The sequence below is a fragment of the Myotis myotis genome, unplaced genomic scaffold (genome assembly GCF_014108235.1).
Source record: "Myotis myotis isolate mMyoMyo1 unplaced genomic scaffold, mMyoMyo1.p scaffold_m19_p_13, whole genome shotgun sequence".
NCBI classification, from domain to species: domain Eukaryota; kingdom Metazoa; phylum Chordata; class Mammalia; order Chiroptera; family Vespertilionidae; genus Myotis; species Myotis myotis.
This window is the reverse complement of record NW_023416317.1, coordinates 42,244,670-42,258,521: the sequence shown is the minus strand read 5'-3', so window position 1 is coordinate 42,258,521 and position 13,852 is coordinate 42,244,670. Positions and strand designations below refer to the sequence as shown.

At 39.1% G+C, this 13,852-nt stretch overlaps 1 protein-coding gene across 4 annotated transcripts in view; it reads left to right on the top strand.

Annotated features, from left to right (window-relative positions):
• The window catches only part of NEK10 (NIMA related kinase 10), a 123,971-nt gene that overhangs the window by 50,098 nt on the left and 60,021 nt on the right, over positions 1-13,852 (top strand). For all 4 annotated transcript variants that reach the window (XM_036332793.1, XM_036332791.1, XM_036332790.1 and 1 more), the window contains 3 exons: positions 438-559; positions 694-796; positions 4,655-4,730. In XM_036332793.1, coding sequence (XP_036188686.1) covers positions 438-559; positions 694-796; positions 4,655-4,730 — 301 coding nt within the window. The remainder of the gene's footprint in view (positions 1-437; positions 560-693; positions 797-4,654; positions 4,731-13,852) is intronic.

The window sequence follows — 13,852 nt, the reverse complement described above, 5'->3', positions numbered from 1 at the left end:
AGTTTAAAATGCAGTTTTCTGAATGGCTGGCTTGACTTAAGGGTAAATATTAGACTGTCGAGATGAAGTGGGTTTACATGTTCTTCAGGGAATGTCCATGACTTGGGATCATTAGCTCCTTCTTTTGGGGGCCTCCCAACCATTCCATGTCACAGCATGCATAGCAAATGATAGTAGTTGCCAGTGTAAACTAATGCTGTAGCCGGGAGAGACTGTTGCTGGGCTCCAGTTGTCCAAAGATCTGCACTCCCCCCCCCCCCACCTTCTCCCTCCCTCCAGGGCTGAGTGGATTCATATCTTAAGGCATCTCTAACTCTTTAGTGCTACACACCTATTGGGAAACTCAGATTCTAATTCCTAAGTGTTTCCGAAATATCTTTATTGAGCTTAAATTTCTATTGTCTTTTTCTTGTTTTTTTTCTTCTTTCTTTCTATAGATGATAGATTGTATATAGTTATGGAGCTTATAGAAGGAGCCCCTCTTGGAGAACATTTCAGTTCTTTGAAGGAAAAACAACTTCATTTTACTGAAGAAAGACTATGGAAAATATTTATTCAGGTACACATTTATTTTCATTAAATTTTCCTATAAAACGGTGAAGATCCAAGCTCATATTTGAGAGCTGCGTGGAGTAGTCATCAGTGGTTATATGTATATTTGGGGAAATAAAATTTTGTCTTTGCTGTTTTAAGCTGTGCTTAGCTCTTCGGTACTTGCACAAGGAGAAGAGAATCATCCATAGAGATCTGACGCCAAACAACATCATGTTGGGGGATAAGGACAAAGTAACAGTGAGTAAGTATGAACATCTTAAACATTTGAATTTCAGAATTTCTGAATTATATTCTGGAGCAGAGCTGTCCCATGGAACTGAACTGTGCTGATGGGGATGTTCTGTATCAGCAGCACTATCCTATAGAGCAGCCACTAGCCACAGGTGACTGTTGGTCACCTGAAATGTGGCTAATGTGACTGAGGATGTGAATCTGAAATTCTGTTAAACTTTAAGTTGAACATCCCTATGTGACTAGTAGCTACTATTGAGTTGTATATTGCCCACACGAGAGAATAAAGTACCCTTAGGATTCATGATAATTTAATTCCCAAACCAGTGGTCTCTAGGTATTTTCTTTCTGTAGAATGTTACTTCATCAACACAAGCTTTTATGACCACCACGTGAGCATGTTTTGTTAAACGATTTTAACATGGTCTGTACCATACGGGTAACAAATGTACTTATCAAGGGCTATGAAAAAATTCAGCCATTTATATATTTCAACATTAGTTTTTACCAAAGTATTTTCATCTGTAGCAGATAGGCCTCATGTTGGCTAACATTTTACAAATGAGAAAATTGTTTTCCCCCAACACTTGGTTAATTCTCAATCATAGCTTAACTTTTTAATGCTTTAAGGATATATTAGCTTTTTCCTGCCTTTCTTCACTCATGAGCATTTGTGTTACTCTTATGTGCTATTAATGGTTCACCAATGATAAGTGGGGAACCATCTCTAAATCAGAACTCTCTATATGTTTTTGATCATGACATTCTACCAGTAAAAAGTTTTTTAATAATATGCTTCCATTATATGTAGGCTTGTTTATAAATTCTATACGTATATCACTGTGTAATTATTCTATAGTACATTAAGACTACAGAAATAAAATACAAAGGGGTATCCTATATATTAAAAGGCTAATATGCAAATCAACTATCAGTCAGACATCCCCCGAGGGCTCCCGGACTGTGAGGGGTGCAGGCCGGGCTGAGGGACTCCCCCCCACCCCCGCCGAGTGCGTGAATTTCGTGCACTGGGCCTCTAGTCTATTATAGAAAAAGTCTGTGGTTGTCATGCCATCACGCCATAACAACCAATCAGCAGGAGGCTGTGTGTGTGGGATGGGCTGGGACTTGACTCTGGAGGACTTGACTGGAGGTGTGGGTGGGTTTCTGGGGCCCACTGGGGTGGAGGGCGGGGTTCTGGGTTTACATTATTATTATTGTATAGTAATCATTCAGTGTTGATTACCTTTCCTTTCTCATAGACCTTTTTGTTTTTCTTGGAGTTAATAATTGCCCTCTTTTTTTATTTGTTTTCCTAGGGTTTTTAAAAAATTGTACCTATTATTTCTTCTTTCTAAACTTTCTGAAAACATTATGAAAGCCCTCTTTGTACTACTTATACATGGTCAGACATGACAATTCTTCTCAATTTTGTTTTCCTGGGCAACCAAGTCCTGTAGCTGTTTGCTGTAATGATGACCGGATTGGAATTTAGTCTACTACACAGACGTTGTCTTGGAACTTTCATTTGCTCCTCTTCTGATTGGAGTTCCTGTTTCTTGTATCCTGTGTCTTTCTCTTTCGGTGTAATATTCTCAAAGGAAAGTCATTATCTTTCCAAATTTGAAGGTGTTACTTCAATCTTCTAGCATCTGATTTTGCTGTTAGGAAATTCAATGCTATTCTGATTCCCATTGCTTGATACAGGGACTGTTAGTTTTTTTTTATTTGGAAACTTTTAGAATGTTTCCTTTATCTACTTTGGATGGGTCTCTTTTCATTCAATGTGTCTGGAACAGGTGTACTTCTCGATCTGGAGACTTAAAATTTTAGTTTTCTGCATGATTTCTTCACTATTTTTCACCCCTCCTACTTTCTCTGTTTCTTCTTCTAGAAATCCTCTTAGTTTTAGATCTTTATACTAAATAATCTCTTAGTTTTTAAAATAATTATTCTCAGTTGTTAGCTCTTTGTATTTTTGTTTTACCATTTAAAAATATTTAAAATAAAATAGTGATGAAATATGTTTTTCAGTGTCTATCACTATTGATATAAGTATGGACATTGAAGACTCTTATTTTTAAGAGGAATTACAGTTAAATTAAAATCATACAGAATTAATTTGAAAACAAATGTATAAGATTTCCACATTTGGGGAGATTTAAATAAAGCTGCAATTCATAGAGCCTATAAAAATTGTGTGTGTGTGTGTGTGTGTGTGTGTGTGTGTAAGCATGTCACCACTAAGGGGCAGCCTTGTCATATTTTATTTTTCTCTTTTCTGTTAAGAAGGTTTATTTACTCCCAGAAAAGAAGCACAGAATTCCCAAACGATATTTAAGATGCATGAGAGGTATTAAAAATGTGACCAGAAAAAAAAAATTTAGAAAAATGAAAAATTCCTTTTTTTCTCTCTCTTTCACTCACTATAGGTGAATTAGATGTTTTAAGATGAAAATTAGTTTGCAGTTATTTATAGTAACATGCTGCCTGGATTTTTGCCTTCATGAGGCAGCAGAGTAGTACCAGCATATTTAGGTGTGCAAAATTTTACAAGTGGTAGCTAATTTTAATGTATAACTATATTTCCATATAGGAGACTGTATCTTTTTAAAAAATCCTCACCTGAAAATATATTTATTAATTTGAGAGAGAGACAGAGAGAGATAGACATCGATATGAGAGAGAAATTTCCATTGGTTGCCTCTAGTATGTTCCCCGACTGGGGATCGAACCTGCAACCTAGATATGTGCCCTGACTTGGAATTGAACCCACAACCTTTTGGTGGATGGGAGGATGCTATAGTCAACTGAGCCACCGGGCCAGGGCAGAAGACTATCTTTGAAGTCATCTTTTAATCACTTGTTGCCGTGAAACATGTCCAGGTCTTGTCACTGCACTTATTTGCAGCCTTGGAGGTGACACAGACCCTGACTCAGTGGCACATTGGGCCCAACGTAGTCAGAGTTGGCCCCAAATGCTGCCACCTGCCAAGTAAGATCCACCTTGACCGAAGCTGTTGAGGGGTTTTTTAAAAGAAAAGAATCTGTAGGTGACTTGAAAAGTTCATCAAGTGCTAATATTAAATATAAATATTTGGTGTTCTAAATTGAAAATCAGAATTATTTGGTGATGTATAAATATTTTGAGATGATTCTGAACATCACATTTACTGTGATTTAGTACCAATAGATGCCATTTAATTTCACATTTTTAGATCTTCATGGTGGTTATTTATGTTTGCCTTATTTTTTTTAAAAGTATATTTTTATTGATTTCAGAGAGGAAGGGGGAGGGAGAGAGAGAGAGAAACATTAATGATGAGGGAGACTTATTGATCAGCTGCCTCCTACATGCCCCCTACTGAGGATTGAGCCTGCAACCTGGGCATGCGCCCTGACTGGGACTCCAACCGTGACCTCCTGGTTCAGAGATTGATATTCAATCACTGAGTCACAACGGCCAGGCAGGCTTACCTTATTTTTAATTCTTATTTATTTTTTGGCCAGATGAGGTCATGACTGCCATATGCCAAAATATTAGATTAATTCTATTAATTTGAAATTATAAAAGGTAATTTGAAATGTGAAACAAGAAGTTCAATTAGTACTTTGTTCTATGTTTCAGTTAGCAAGACTTACTTTAGTATTTTTTAAATGATAAGCCTTGTGTCAAAATACATGGCATAATGGAATATTGTATGTATGCCATGCATTAAGGCTGGTGGTGGTGTGGAAGATTGATACATAAGGTATTCTGTAGAAGGTTGTGAATTGTAATAACTATTATACATAATCTCAAAGTCTACGGAAAGATGCTAATTCTGGGGGAAAAAATGCTAACATTGTTTTGTTTTGTGAATCGTAGCTGACTTTGGCCTGGCAAAGCAAAAACAAGAGAACAGTAAACTCACATCTGTTGTTGGAACAATCCTGTATTCCTGGTAAGCACAATTATTTTATGGCTCTCAAACATCAGACTTAACTAGTTTGGGCTTTCATTCCTCTTCTTGGCTCACAAAGGAAAGACAACTTTAGGAAAAGAAGCTTATTTAGTAAGTTTTCCCCAATTACCCAAGTAATACACATGTATAGAATTATATATCGCTCTATGTGTTTAAAACAATGATAACAAAGTACTGTTTCTCTATTCCTTGTGGGGACTCTTTTATTACTTAGATAGGTAACCCACCATCTGGCAAATAATAGGTGCTTAATAAATTTATTGTGTGAACGAATAAATGATGACATACATACTTAGACATATATTTACAAGGTTGGTTGTTTCTTGAGTAAATGAGTGTTTATATTTTGATGAATTGAGATACTTGTAGCTTCTTAGCATGATCTGAGGATTTATTTGCAATTCATTAATTATTTTGAGGTAAAGATCTTCTTTTGCCTATTACACATCATTTGTCTGAATCTGTTGAAATTAGTAAATGGATGTGATAGTCAGTAGACATACAGATTTCAAGAAAATATTCTGAAATATTATTCGTCAGGTCAAGCAATCAAGACAGTTCCATTTTCTTTTAAATCTAGTCTATTGTTGTGCATTTGAGTCTTGGGGGTAGAATTCAGAATGAATCTTCTCAAGGGAGGATGGATATTATCTATAAATAAGTGTCATTTAAAACTCTGCCCCTGTGTCTGGACAGGTTTCACTGGGCATCTCATGCCTACACTGCCTACCCTTGGCCCATGCCTGACATTGCAGGAAGCCTCTTCCTTCAGGTGCAGGTGGCAATGTCCCTCTAGCACTGTATATAAAGAAAGCTTAGCGTTGCGCTTACTTTAAAGGAGAAATATTTAAAGGAATTCCATCATTTATTGAAAGGGTGCATTAGGATCTAAGAAGCATTAAATTGATAACTGACACAGTAAGTAGCTCCGGGGTTGACCAGCACACCCAGCACGGGACGCCCGTAGAATACGGCTGCTCCACTGCGTGGCCTGGGCAATGCCTTGACTCCTCCCACACAGTAGGTGTTCTATTTCTCTGTGCCTTCAGCGTTGGTACATCTCAGAAGTGTCTTTTTGAATTGTGAAAACAAAATCATCCTTCAGTTCAATTCTGAATGGACTCAGCATAATTAGGGGAGAGCAGGAGCTGTGGTTTGATTGGGTTTCAATTTATGTTGAGATATTGGGAGACCTGGAATTTTCCTCTTGGCATTGTAGCCACTGAGTATCTCTCGACCTGACAGTCACCTAATGGAAGTGCTTTTTTTTTTTTTTTTAAAGCTTTGCGGAATTAAACTGGGAAAGGGAAGGGAAGGGAAGAGAGACGTGCGTGTTTATCATCTTACCTGTCCCTTATGTAGACATCCCAGCGCTTACTTGTCGGGAGTAGATGACTGAAATCCTTTTCCATGTGCTATGGTAGGAGCCTTCATCAGGGGCATCAGAAGGTCCGCAGGGACAATGCAGAAAGCCAGGGCAGAGCAGGGACATGGCATGCATGGGGAAGGCCCATGGCGCTGGGGTGGGCACCCCACTGTCCTGTGTAATGGTCATGCCATGTTCTGTGTAGTATGTAAGCATTTTGCAAAGGGATCGATAGCTTCCTCCCTTTCAGATGTTATGACAGAACTTGCTTGGAAGTGAGTCTGACTGACTAATAAAATAATAACAGGTCACATGTGAAGAACAGAGAAAACAACAGTGATGCGGATAAACGGGAAGAGGAAAGAGTTGGGGAAGTCGGAGGATGTAAACAGTGGGGAAATAGGGAGGTAGATCACCATGTCAGAGGCCGTCTTCTCACTGTGTCCTCACATGTTGGAAGGGACAAGAGAGCTTTCTGGGACTTCTTTTGAAAAGGCACTAATCTTACTCATGGGGGCTCTGCCTTCATGACCTGATCATCTTCCAAAGGCCCTCCTCCTAACTCCATCACCTTGGAGGTTAGGACCACAACATGCCTATTTTGGGGGAACACAAACATTTAGTCCATAATAGTGGTCTTTATATTTATAACTAGAGGCCTGGTGCATGAAATTCATGCACAGGGGGCGGGTGTCCCTCAGCCCAGCCTGCACCCTCTTGCAGTCCAGGACCCCTCGCTCCTTACCGCCTGCCTGCTCGCTGCTCTTTACCACTTGCCTTGCTGCTCCTTAGTGCTGCCTCTGCCACGGAGACAGGAGAGGTTCCTGCCACCACCGCTGCACTCGCCAGCCATGAGCCTGGCTTCTGGCTGAGTGGTGCTCCCCCTGTGGGAGCACACTGACCACCAGCGAGCAGCTCCTGCGTTGAGTATCTGCCCCCTGGTGGTCAGTGCACGTCATAGCGACTGGTCATTCTGCCGTTCAGTTGATTTGCATATTAGGCTTTTATTATATAGGATAGTTTCTGCTTTATTTTTTAATTCTTTTTAAAATTTCTTCTGCTTTATTTTTATATAATGTAATGCAGATATGTATAGGTCATGAATCTTTATTTTCAGTTGTACCTTTTATCAGTGAGTAGTGGCTAGTGTACTAAATGCTTCTTTGTTTGCTTGTCTCAAATATTTTCTTTGTTTTAATTTAGTATTGTGAATTCTCGTTTTTGTTTCGGCCCTCAGTCACTTCTGTTATTTCTTGTTGTGGTACTGAATCTGTAATGACTGTCTGGAATTCTTGGACCTTTCTTGGGAATGACCTGTTTTTCTTTCCCAGACAATGAATCCATTCACAAAGCCTGCTAGTTTATACTTTTTATGCATTTGAGAAAGGAGAGGAAACTTTTAAAGAGATCTAGTTATCAATTTAAAAGCACCAAACTGTTCAGTGTTGGTACAGTAAATTAAGGCGACAATTTCTAAATGTGGTAAACAAAGCAAAGTACAATCCTTATTTCACTTTCTCTGTTTCCCTTTTCTTAAAGCAAAGTACAATCCTTATTTCACTTTCTCTGTTTTCCCCCATTTAAACTGCGGACATCCGAGGAAAGGGCCGAGTGTAAATTATTTGAGTAAATACGGCATTCTGGGCCTTATATTTTGAAAATATGTTGCATTTCCTGTTTCACGGGAAAGGAAACAAAGTACAAAGAGCATATCTCACAGGGTCATTCCATTCAGCCACCAGGTTCTTTGCTAAGTTGATTTATTCTCTCTATGGAGCTGGCATCCATGGGCTACACTGAGCAGTTAATCCCTGAGTGGAACACAATAAATTGGAATCTGCGTAAGGTGCTTTATTTCGTTGTTTTGAAGATCTGTTATTGTACTGAAAGAGGGAAGAAGGGACTCTTTTCATAAACGATCAGATTATGAAGATGAATTTTAGCAGTGTTGGGAATATGGACATTTTCAAGGACGAAGCTTCAATAGGAAGTAAAAGCTGCCGGCCCTCCATTTCAGTGACTTTGAGTAAGAGAAGAGAAGTAGAGGTAGATCATTTAGCTCCTTGCCAACAGGAGGAGGGAAATTAGCAATTTAGTACAGGTACAATGGTAGCAAAAATGGACCCTCATTCTTTAACTTTTGCCCAGAAATCTAAGAGTCATGCACTGGACAGTTGCTTTGTTAGAAAAGAAAAACTTAATTTTTAATCAGGGTAGTAAAGATAACAGCCAGTTATGACAAACCAGAATGTCAGCCAAGCAAATTGGCAAGGAAAACATGTTTCTTGTAATGTTCATTACAGATAGTAGAGAGCAGTTGTAATAAAATATGGCTTAAAACTCCTCCTCTTTTGCTCTTGAAAATCTTTTTCTTCTTTATTCCATCTATAAGTTTTTAAAGCCACACTCTGATTTTAGGGAAATTACTGTAAAGATGCTTCATGTGTAGCCTTGGACTCGATGCTATATCATGCTCTTGTTTTTTTTAGCTCGTTGTCAACCAGACAGTCATTATCAAACATGCTCCGGCCATGGATTTTCCATGTTTAATCCCTCCTTCCCTTTCCCCCATATCAACTTCCCAGGCATCTCTGCAGGGTTTCAGTATGGCAGATATTGGCCTCAGGGAAGACTCGTTGGGTGAAAGAAACTTCTCTGTACTCCTGATAGCACACCCGATCTGTGCTTCTTATTGACAGCTTGCTTTGTTGGGGTTTCGCAAATGGTTTACTTATCGAGGATAGTGAGACAGACTGAAATCATTCCTGAGAAAGCCGTCAGAGGCCACGGCCAGAGGTTTTTCATATATTCAGAGTTATGGAACTATGGAACGTCTATTTAAAAGATGAAAGAGGAATGCATTCTTTTTTTTTTCTTTTTCAGCCACGGAAGAGTGCAGATTTAGGATGTATTTGCCTAGCATTTTAAGAGGAAATACAGTGGGGATTCAGTTTAAGAAATCTATAAATAAAAAAAATGAATTCTAAAGAGTGACTTTGAAAAATGTGCTAGCTCTCTTTTAGAATAAAAACCCTTTATTTTGTCTCAAAGTCTTAAATAGAAAATAGGTTCTAATAGTCTATCAAAGGAGTACCTCATCAGAAATTGTTGATATGCTCACCAATTTGTTTCTGAGTAGAATGCTATCTAATTTTAAATATAATGTTGAATATAAGGTAGGCATCAACGTTATATTTCCATATGCTTAGAAATACAGAAAAGTGAATTTAATCTTTGTTTTAAAACGGTGTATGTATCTGTCATTAAGATGATTTAAACCTAATTGATGGGCACAGCATTCCAGAACAAGAATATGTCTTACAAACCTTTTTCTTATGGAGGTGAGAACATGACCTCCAAAGGGGAAATAGCTGCTTGACGCCACAGAACAGTTAAATGTAACTCGCGAGATACACTTTTTCTTTTAAATAATGATTTTCTTCATAGCACTTATTAACTTTTATTTATTTACTTACATGTCAGTTGTCTCCCTTAGTAGAATGGAAGCTCCATGAGGCCAGGATTTTTTTTTTTTTTTTTTTTTTTTTTTTTTTTTTTTTTTTTTTTTTAGTGTGTTCTGTTCACTGCTATGTCCCCAACACCTGCAACAGTGCCTGGCACATAGTAAGTGGCCAATACATATTTGTTGAATAAATGAAAATATGACCAGGGAGCAATAGTACTTTTAGAATTTGGTGTCAGGCCATCCGTGTTTGCTGGCTTGGTAAGAGAAGGTTTCACGCAATAGGTAGAACCTGATCTATACGATAAAGGATGGCATTGCTTGGGCATGAAGAGAGCGAATGTGCTAGATAAGGGTTGCCATGAAATAGGAGCCAAGATCAGAAGAATTTAAATGTTAATGTAATTGACATGGGTGGGGCAGGGGGAGAGCAGGCCACCACTAGTGTTTTGAGATCACACGTACTTTTCTCAAACTGGACCCGCTGGAAAAGACAGCCTGGCACCAGTGTTATCACTACAGACCTTTTTTCACCAAGGGCGGTAAAGGTTCTTGCCCTACTTGACTTTGACTTGAATAGGCCAAAGGTCAGATATGTGTTTGTCCACTCAGACCTCGTCAGGATTCAGGAATATGACAGTCCCATCCTCACTACTATGTCTGCCGTGCTGCCTGGTTTTTTAGCTAACCCACTTATTGTCACAACCCCCATGAAAGGTGACAGATTTCTCTGTGGAATAACGATGATGCCACTTTGCATTTGTATTTTTCAATCTTAATAAATTGCAGTGTCAGATAAAATGATCTAGAATCAATTGTGCCATCTGTGCAACATTCACTCACCCTAGTGGGGAGATGAAATTGAACGTAACTTGACATTTCATTTTCTAGTAAAATGCTCTTCCACATAAGACGCTTATCTAGCTTAAAGAAGTGTTGCATTAATCAATGAAATAATGGGTCAGTTTTAGTGTTTGTTTGTTTTTTTTTTTCATTTGGGTCAGTTTTCGTTTTAAGCAGCATCTACCACTCATTCATGGAAAGTGTATTGATAATTCTTCCACCTCGAGTGTCTTGCCCCTCTAGTTCATACAGTGTTACTTAGGGGTCTGAATAATACACCTCCCGAATCCATAGGAGGCAGGCGACCCAAGGGGAAATTTTGGCATCTAGAAACCAGTCATGGCCCACCTCGACCTATGGAACTCATGAGGCTATTCTGATGGGTCATAGTCCACTTTACTTATTATTTTAACTAAACTGTTTACAGATAATATATGGTCATTGAAAAAATTGGGGCTGGACTTAACATGTCACATATATGTATTTTACATATATATATTTAAAAGAACTTTTATACTTAAAAGTTTATATTTAAAGTGCTTATATTTAAAATAACTTTCTAATCATTGATTTCATGGTGTTAGAACACATCAATACATGTCTGTATGCAAGATGAGAGAAATGTGATGCTTTTAGAGAAATATAAATACGCGGCTATCCTTATTTTTTTCTAAAGTGCAGAAAACCACATTTAATGCTTAAGCAGGTTTCCATGTGCCTTTCTGTAAGAAGGATGACTTGAGCACTAACCGAGGAGAGGACACAAAGAATATCGCCACTGGAATAAAATACAAGATTCCCAATGAAATTGGAATTTTAAATGAATAACTGAGTTTTTTCGGTTTATGTCCAAATATTGTATTTTTTAGTATAAATATATCCCAGATGTTGCAAATTTTTAGTAATTGAAATTTAGCTGGTGATCTGGGTTTTTACTGGTTAAGGCTGCCAACCCTAGATGCAGTGTAGGTCCGGCAGACTCTAAAATCTGATACAGGTGTGGCCTGTTTCCTTCAGTGGCATGCCCATGGGTCTTGAAAGTGTCATCTAATTCTCCTTTCTCTCTGTAAGAACTTTGTGTTTAGAACAAACTTAAATCTATTTAGATATCAAATCTCTGTAATTATCTGCCTAATGGCACTAGGCATCTTAGAGTTGAGAATATTTCAGTGGTGCTGGCTAGAGAACCTGTCAGGATAGGGCTTTACGAGTCTAACAGCTTCCAGAATGGTGTTACCCATTGGCTATCCCTAACTGTGGCTCTCTGAGGCATGAATCAGTGCACTCCAAATTGATCTAGCTTCTACTAGTCCCCCCTATGAACACACACGGCATATTGTAGTGTGTGTTCATCACCCCATCACCCAAGCCGGAAACTCGGGAGCCTGAAAGATGAGAGGGTCTTCCCCTTCCCTTTTCCTCCTCCCCATGTGCAGTCAGTCCTGGGGATTTCCTTTTCTCCCATTTCCTTGGCCACTGCATTAATGGAGACTCATTCTTTCTGTCCCTACTCCAGCTCAGTCCCTCCTGCCTCCATAGAGGAGAGCACCACTGGGCTGATCAGAATGCCCCCTAACTTCTGTGGCTCCAGTGGGACTAGACATAGTCCATCAACACCTTTAGGTACTTTCAATACTAGGCCCTCATAGGAAAATATCAGAACATGGATGGATCTTGCAACTACATGTGTCCTTCTGCCTAGAGTCCTTTTTGCTGAGCTCTGCTCATCTCACCAAGTGTCTGAATATCATATTGCTCATCCTTCCCAGAAAATGCACCCAGGCACTTATTCCCCCTGAGCCTTCCCAACTTCCCACATCCCCTTTGATTTTCATTGCCTTCCATCCCACCATAGTGATTGTTGTCTGAGCCATTTCTCAGAATCATTTTACCCAGCCTCAGCAGCCATAAACATGCACTGACAGGCACACACACATGCATATGTACACACACACCCACCGTGCATGTGTGTGTTTTGGCCATCCTATAATGCTAAATGCTCTACGTGGAATCATTCCGAGATACGGCACAATTTACCTTTCAGTCTAAATAAACTGTAGTTATTGGCATATAGTATTAATTACGTCACTTCAGATTTTTATCCTCATGAATTCATATGGATTTTTGCCTTCTTGACTGAGCAAATAGCGGGTCTTGTGTTCTCAGACAGATGGTTTCTATTCTTTCGGAATTTACATTTTAGTTTCTCTTTCAGTTAACAATGATAAGTTAGTTCTCTCTCCTGTGTTCCGAAGGCAGTCTAGGGAGATGAATGTTTGATAGCCAGAACCAGGGAACTAAATGTACTTTTTAATAGACTGAGATTAATACATTGCTGGGAGATGCAAAAATCCCTTTTCTATCTTGACTCAGTGAAGCAAATATTGTGGGGTGAGTTATTTCAATAAGAGAAACTTGTCTCCAAACATTTAGTCTTAACTATGTCCCAAACTCCTCAGAGTCCTTTTATTAGTATTTTCTGAGGAAATTTTTTAATTTATTGGCTTTCTCAGAAAACCTGCATTAGTTTGCCAGGGCCTGTAACAAAATAACACAGACAGGGTGGCTTGAAGAACAGAAATTTATTTTCTTACAGTTCTGAAGGCTAGAGTCCAAGATCAAGATGTTGGTAGATTTGCTTTCCTCTGAGGCCTCTCTCCTTGGCTTGCAGGTGGCCGCCCTCCTGCTGCCTCTTCACATGGTGGTTCTGTGTACACACATTCCAGGTGTCTCTTCTTCTTCTTAGGACACTAGTTATATTGGATCAGGACCCATCCTAATGGCATCTCTTAATTCAGTCCTCCTCTATATACCAGTTCTCTAATCACGGTTACATTCTGAGGTACTGGGAGTTGGGACTGCAGCATGTACAATTTGGGGGGCAAAGTTCAGACTGTATAACGGAACATTTTGTTGTGTCTTCTAAATATCAGATTCTACTTCCAGTTTGTCATTACTTTTAGTTTTAATTCTGAAACTCTTAGCTTAGAGATTGATTGAAGTTGGATCCCAGAAGCAAAGTGATCGTTAGCAACTGTGTTGTTTGTCTTTCTTTTCTTATTCTCTTCCAGCGAAGTGATTCTTGGTCTTTTTGAGGGACCCCCTGGACAGCGTTGAGAATCTGATGAAAGCTATTGTATCAGTCAACTTTGACAACCTATCTCAAAACTTAGTGGTTTAATATAATAACCTCTCCCCACTCCCAATACACTGCGGGCTGATCCCAGCAGGGACTGCGCTCATATGGTTGCCAATGGCTTGCATTCATAAGGTTTTCAAGAGCAGAAAGAGAGAGCGAGTTCCAAAGAGGGTGTTTTCCAAGTATCTCTCTGCATCACTTTTACTGACGCTTCCTTAGCCAAAGCAAATCATATGGTCCAGCCAAGATTGGAGGGGTGGAGAAGCAGGCTCCCTCTCTAGATGGGAGGA